This window comes from Echinops telfairi, unplaced genomic scaffold (assembly GCF_000313985.2).
Source record: "Echinops telfairi isolate 266 unplaced genomic scaffold, ASM31398v2 ScPeMD7_70;HRSCAF=299, whole genome shotgun sequence".
NCBI classification, from domain to species: Eukaryota; Metazoa; Chordata; class Mammalia; order Afrosoricida; family Tenrecidae; genus Echinops; species Echinops telfairi.
This window is the reverse complement of record NW_022103968.1, coordinates 13,064,154-13,070,692: the sequence shown is the minus strand read 5'-3', so window position 1 is coordinate 13,070,692 and position 6,539 is coordinate 13,064,154. Positions and strand designations below refer to the sequence as shown.

General features: G+C 50.9%; 1 protein-coding gene across 1 annotated transcript in view; it reads right to left on the bottom strand.

Annotated features, from left to right (window-relative positions):
• Window positions 1-2,048: 2,048 nt before the first annotated feature.
• Window positions 2,049-6,539, bottom strand: part of CUNH10orf82 (chromosome unknown C10orf82 homolog) — a 15,423-nt gene continuing 10,932 nt past the window's right edge. The window contains exons 2-5 of the mRNA XM_030886012.2: window positions 5,010-5,228; window positions 3,285-3,471; window positions 2,714-2,814; window positions 2,049-2,453 (exon numbers count right to left, since the gene is read on the bottom strand). Of these exons, the coding sequence (XP_030741872.1) occupies window positions 2,299-2,453; window positions 2,714-2,814; window positions 3,285-3,471; window positions 5,010-5,228 (662 nt within the window). The 3' untranslated portion in view covers window positions 2,049-2,298. The remainder of the gene's footprint in view (window positions 2,454-2,713; window positions 2,815-3,284; window positions 3,472-5,009; window positions 5,229-6,539) is intronic.

Sequence of the window (6,539 nt, the reverse complement as noted above, 5' to 3'; positions counted from 1 at the left end):
TTTTCTCACCAAATGAGTTTTCCATTGTCTTAACCCTTCTTATAAGAAGCTCCTGCCCGGTGTCCTTCAAGAAAGCTATCACCATACCTCTTGGAACCCAACAACACAGAGTTGATATAAACATCCCAGCTGACCTCGGCCTTGAAGTGAACTAGCCCAGCAGATCGCATCGGAAGTTACTGTTTTGTTGGGTTTTTTCAAGGCACTTTAATTAGACCAAGACAAGTGTATGACCAAGAAAGCTTGTCTACAGCCATCCACTGATTACAGACGTGTTTTAACACGTTTGTATGGAATAAACTGCAGGTTGGGCTGAGATCCACAAGGTCTGCCTTTCCAAACTGCCAGCTGCTCCTTGGGAGAAAGACAAGGGTTTCTACTCCCATAGTTACCATCTCAGAAAACTCCCAAGCGCAGCTTGACCCTGTCTAGGAGTAGGCAATGAGATGTCTAGATGGCAATGAGTATGGTTTGGTTTGGTTTGGGATGAACCGGACCCCAAGCAGCAGTATTGATTTCTACTTACCCTTCCTATAGATTCCTAGGGGGCACAAAGGGCTGGCACTCTACTACTTTCCTAGAAGGTGGCCGTTCAATTGCCCCCTGGCCCGGACCCTCCAGTGCTGGGTCAGATGATGACTTCAACAAGATTACAGCCAGGAAAGCCCTTTGGTGAGTTCCGCTCTGTGACCCATGGGGTTGGATCACCTCAACAACAACAGGTGTGGTCGTTGGCGGATGTGCGTGCGTGGATGTGCACACCGGCCACGTATGAGCTTGCTCACAGTGACCCTAGAGGGCAGAGTAACACTGTCCCTTTGGGCTTCTGAGACCTTCAATCTAGATGGGATTTAAAAGCTTCCTGTCTTGCTCAAAACAGTTGGGGGGGTTCGAACTGCTGACTTTGTGGTGAGCAGCTCAGTGTGTAAAGCACTATGCCACGGCGTAGTGGGTGGAGGGGTATGGATTTGCTGCTACTGTACAGTACTGTGGCCCACCCTTTTCATGGAGTGCATCCTAACTATTTCCCCACAGCCCTCTTCTTCTAGCGCATGGCTTACAGTCTGGGATAATGTTACACCTGGGTTATGTGACACCTGTGTCCCTTGGGGTTTGGCCTTTCCTATTATTTGGTGTGACCGTTGCATCACATCTTGATTGTTTCCCTGCACAAGGTTGTGTGTCATGAACCACTCCAGTTTGGTGAAGTCTCCAGACTTCTCCGGATACGGGTCGCCCCCACCTTAGGACACATCCTACTGACGAAGAACCCAACTTAGTGCCGTCTGGGTGTGGGGTTTGCGTTTTGTGTTCTTTTAACATCTTATTAATTTCCAAATCATAACAACTCTATAGGGACAGGGTAGAAATGCTCCTGGAGGGTTTCAGAAACTGTAGCTCTTTACAGGAGTAAAAAGACTCCTTTTTCTCCTTCAAAGGGGCTGGTGGTTTCAAACTGCTGACGTTGTGGTTAGCAGCCCAGCAAGTAACCAATCACTCTGCCACCAAGGTCGCTCTGAGTCAGAATCAACTCAGTGGCAGTGAGTTTGAGATTTTGAGTTTATCACTAGTAATAAAATATACTACCTACAGGGGGCTTCAAAAAGTTCATGGGGAAACGGAATGAAAGGATAGCAGAATTCCCCCCCACCCCGAATTCTTTCAGGCCTGCTCATCCCATGGTGCAGCGCATGAGCTGCGGATGCCATCGTTCTCAGATGCAGCTGCAGATGTTCAGTGTGATGATTGGACTGGTGAAAACACCACCATGTGGCCAGCTGTGCTGATCATCATGAAAACTCAAAGAAACAAGAGGAATTCTCCTTAGGCAAGAACTGACTTGGGATGGGACTATGGAGACCAGAACCCGGTGTGCATCCGGGACTGCCCCAGTGTCTACACAGGCCTAAAAAAAGGGCACAGGACTGACTGATGGAGACTGACCAGCCGGAGGGCCGGCCAGGATGAGAAGTGAGGAGGAGATGGGCCCCACACTGGCTCTTCTGACCGTCAGCAGAGCCTGAAGCAGCCCTCTCTGCACCCTCTAGCATGCTGAAGAGTCTCCTTTTTATTCACACTACAATAAAAGGTCTACATTTACATAAGGAGCCTTTCTCTCTGTAGGCTGTATCGTGGATGTCATCTGCTGGCAAGCACTCCGGGTGCTGGGGGCAGTCAAAAGGACTGCTGGGTTACTTCATCTCCCTATTGCCCGCTGGGGTGGAGAGGGGCTGATCCTCCTGGAGAATGGAGAGCTTCAGAGCCAGCGCTGAGGCAGGTGGGCTGTGCTCTGGTGTCTCACAGCTTCTGGCTTTCTGCAAACTTGGCTGAGGGCAGTGGCTCTAGGTAAATCTTCCCACTGCCTGGAAAATTCACCTTCTGGCTGCAGCTACACCCCGCCGAAGGCACGGGGTCTGCTCTCAGGGGTCTCGCAAGGGCAGGGCAGCTCGTACCTGGAAGAGAAACCATCCGGGGTAGCTGCAGGCAGGTGGCCAGCAAAGCAGAGAGGTCCCAGCAAATAGAAGTTCATTTTTTACAAATTATATAGAGAGATGAAGGGGCTTCAAAAAAATCCGTGGGAAAAATGAAACTGGAAGAAAATGGAGTTTTCCCAGGAATTTTTGTGTGTGTGTGTGTGTGTGTGTGTGTGTGTGTGTGTGCGTGTACACCACAAGCACGCACATACATGTGTAACGAAAGAGTCCTTTCTTACTTGGAACAGAAAAATCCGGGTATTTTGGTAGCAGTCCATCATGCTGCAAAATGTTCCGTTGGGGAGCAAGAGGCAGCTGTGTGGAGCTAACTCCATAGATTCTAATAAAAGGACAAAAATCCCAGTTACTCCTTAGATCTCATAAGTACTGCAAGCAACAGTCCTGGTCAGGATTGCTTCTCTCTAGCCCTTATAAGTCTCCTAAAGGTAAGGATTCCCCCCCACTTTTTACAGAAGAGAAAACTAAGACCCCAGGAGCCATCCTACTCGGTGCCCCCTACCACCTCCCTCCCGAGCACCATTGAGTCCTGGGCAGCCTTCAGAGCTGCAGTATAGATTTCTGGCCCCTCTGTGCAGCTCAGCATAGACCAGGGGCAGGCTGCTGGGGGCTGGCTGAGGAGCGATGCAGGGTCTGCTTATGGGGAAGGCCCAGCAGCTGTAACAAGGTGCCTTTAATAAAATAAATCAGACTCAAGGAGAGTCCCTGCCCTGACTCCAGGCTCCTAGTCAACCAGGTACTGCTCCTCCCCCTGTGCTCCTCACTTGTGCTGATGGCCTGAGCCACACTTACTCTTCATAGGGTTTCTCCCGGGCCCTCTTAGCCCGCTCCACTATCTCCAGGAAGTCCTGATAGCAGTTTTGGGCCATGACGGTGTAGCGCATGGCACAGCCAAGTTCAGTGACCTTGGCTCTGGGCAGGAAGCCCGCCCAGCCAGGGATCGGAGGCTCCTCCAGGGGCTTCCTTATGTCTTTGCATTCTGAAAAAAGACATCGTGTTTCTTGAGGGCTTTGCGAAGCCACACAGCAGGTCCCAGGCTAGCTGGTCTTCCCCCACCCCCAAGGCAGCCCACAGCCTCAGATGGTTGGGGGACAGCTAGCTACCACTGGGTCATGGAAGCTGGGGGCCAGGCACCTGGCTTGGGGCTGTACAGCATCTTGTCTCATTGCATTTTCTCACCACCCCTAAGAGGTTGTTGCACAATTACCCCTTGTTTGGGAGAAGGAGGCTTTGAAAGGTTAAGATTTGGTCTGAAGTTTGGTCTTTGGTTCCCAAACCCTGGCTCTTCAACGGATTCTGCCTCTTTCTCACATTAATGAGAAAGCGTGACAGTCCCTCTATGACCACTGGCAGAAGAGGATGAGGATAAAGCACGTAGGGTTAGCCTCAGGACCCTGACGTCCCTTGTGACTCTCCCCCTGCTGGTTCTGTGACCCTGGGCAAGTCACTTCCCCTCTGTTTGACTCTTGTGACATCACCCACCCACCTGCTGAGGCTGTGAAGTCTCTGAACACCAGAGCCAGAAGGCGCCCAAGGGTGCCTCTAATTCATCCTTCCCTGCCCTGGAAGAAGACACCGGGGCCCAGAGAAGGGAAAGCAGCTGACCTTAGGTCACACAACAAGCCCGTGTACAGTGGGCTGAAGCTCATCTACCTGGGCCAGCATTGTTTCTAATGGGTTGGAAGCATTTAACGCATAGCAAACATTTGCAGGGTCAGATAGTCTTGAAAGTTTCTATTGCAAACAAAACAGCTGTGGCAAGCAAGATTACTTTTCCTATGACTTTTCAGATCCTAAAAATCATCTAGGTTAAATCCCTGTTTGGTGAGTGCTGGACAGTGTAGGTAGCTGCCTTGTGATGATTAATATTATAGAAAACCCATTATTGTTGCTATTGGGGTGGCTCCTCAGTGCCATACCCCCAGGTTAGGAGCCAGGCTTAGACCCAGAGCTCTGACCTTGAAGCAGACAAGTGACCTCTGGGAGGCTTGCTTATTGCTGCCCTCGGTGAAATGGGGAAAAATAGCAGTGCTGGGCCGAGGGCTGGTGTAGTGGTGAATGAAATGACGATGCCTGACACAGAGAAAGCAACTGAAAAATGGGACTTTCTGGTTCAGAGGCCGATGTCCGAAGGTATGTAAGACTTGCTCAAGGGCTCCTGGTCCCCAGCACCTCCTCCCTGACTAAGACACCAGGCTCCTTTAAGCCACTTGGTACTGACTCCTGGCGTGTGGGGCTGTGCTGGGCTTAGTCGTTGAGTGGCACAGCTAGTTATCACATTCACTGCCAACTTCAAGACTGGAGGGTCAAGTCCACCCAGAGGCATCTCGGAAGAAAGGCCTAGTGGTCCACACCGGAGACCTCAGCCAGTGAAAACCCTCCGGAGCCCAGTTCCATTTTGCCACCGTGAGGTCACCAGGAGTCAGGCGCAACTGAGCAGCAACTGGGTTTACTGGTGGCAGCTGAGAGGGCTGGGCAGGACCCCTAGGGGACCGGGCTGGTTTCAAGGAGCGGTACCCAGAATCCTGGGGTGGTACTTCCGGTAGTACTGGTGCAGCGCCTGCAGGACCGTCTGCTGGGAGCAGATGGGCTTCAGCTTTGGGGTGGTGGCCACGGTGTGGCGTAGCTCCTCCAGCCGCTCCTTGTATCTGCGTGTGCTCTCCTGGAAGGACTTCAGACACTGGAACATGTTGTCCTCGCTGGGGGTGCCCTGGCAGCTGTTGTAAGGCACAAAGCCTGCAAGAGCCCACAGAAGCACGGCCCTGACCGACCGGGCCTCCAGCTCAGAACAGAGAGCCTGCCTCAGCACCCCCAGCACGCCCTCAGGCCCCCCCACACTGGACAATGCTGCTTGGGTCCCGAAGGCTGCACTCTTCCGGAGACCAACATGACCAGTGATTCTGTTGTTTCCCTTGTGGCTGGGCCCTCCCAAGGCCACCAGACACGACCTTGGGGTTTGGGAGGAAGGCCCATTTCAACAAAGGCAATGACAGTAATATTCTTTGATAGCTGAGCCCTCGAGGTCGGTGGCAGTGGTAAATGGGGAAAGCACTTAATGGGCCCAAATGGCAGTCTGGGGAATAATTGAAATGATTCCTCTTTTTAGAGAGAAGGCGTGTTTCCTGTGACACTTCCCAAATGCAATTTTGGATCTTTCTTGTCGGGCCATCAGGAAATTGCTGGCTTATTAAAAGCAGAGACCTATTATACAAAAAAGGTAAATTCATTATCTTCAAGACCCACCCCAAGCACAATTTTTTCACCATTTCCCACAGAATAGCCTATAATCATTACAATTAGTGTGAAGCCTAACTATTTAAACTGGATGCTGAATCCTAAGTATTAAACTCTTGTCGCACTAAAACCATTTTTTTAAAAGAGGAGGAAACACTGGTTGAGAACTAAGTCCTGAGCTGCAACAAAAAAGAAAAAAAGAATAGTAAGAATCCATCTTTCATGACTGAAGAGTAATAGAAGCCCTGTTGGTGTCGCATCGGAATCAAAACCCCAAGGTTAGCAGTTCGAAACCACCAGCTGCTCCACGGGAGAAAGATGAGACTTTCTGCTTCTGTAAAGGGTTAGTCTTGGAACCCAGCAGGAAAAGTTCTACTCAGTCGCATAGGGTAACTGAGTCGGAATCCACTCGATGGCCGTGAGCTTGAATGTGTTGTTGAGTTATTGAATACTCATTAGTAGCTCTCATGTTTGCCTTTGTCTTGGGAAGAGAAAATCTGCCTTCCTGGTTCAAAACGTCAACCCAGCCCTTGAACCTGCAACTGCCGCCTTGGGCAGAACCCAAGTGCTACAGTGGGTTATGCATGGGCTGAGAACCACAAGGTCGCTCCATGGGGGAAAGAGGAGGTAGCCAGTTCCCATATAGATTTACAGCCTTGGAAACTTATGGGGGCAGCTCGACCCTGTCCTTTACCTAAGAGTCAGAATTGCCTGGGCAGCAGTGGATAAATGTCCTGTGAGAATCCCTGGGTGATGCAAAGGGTTAAAGCACACTCAGCTGCCAACCACAAGGCTGGAAGTTTTAGTCACCCC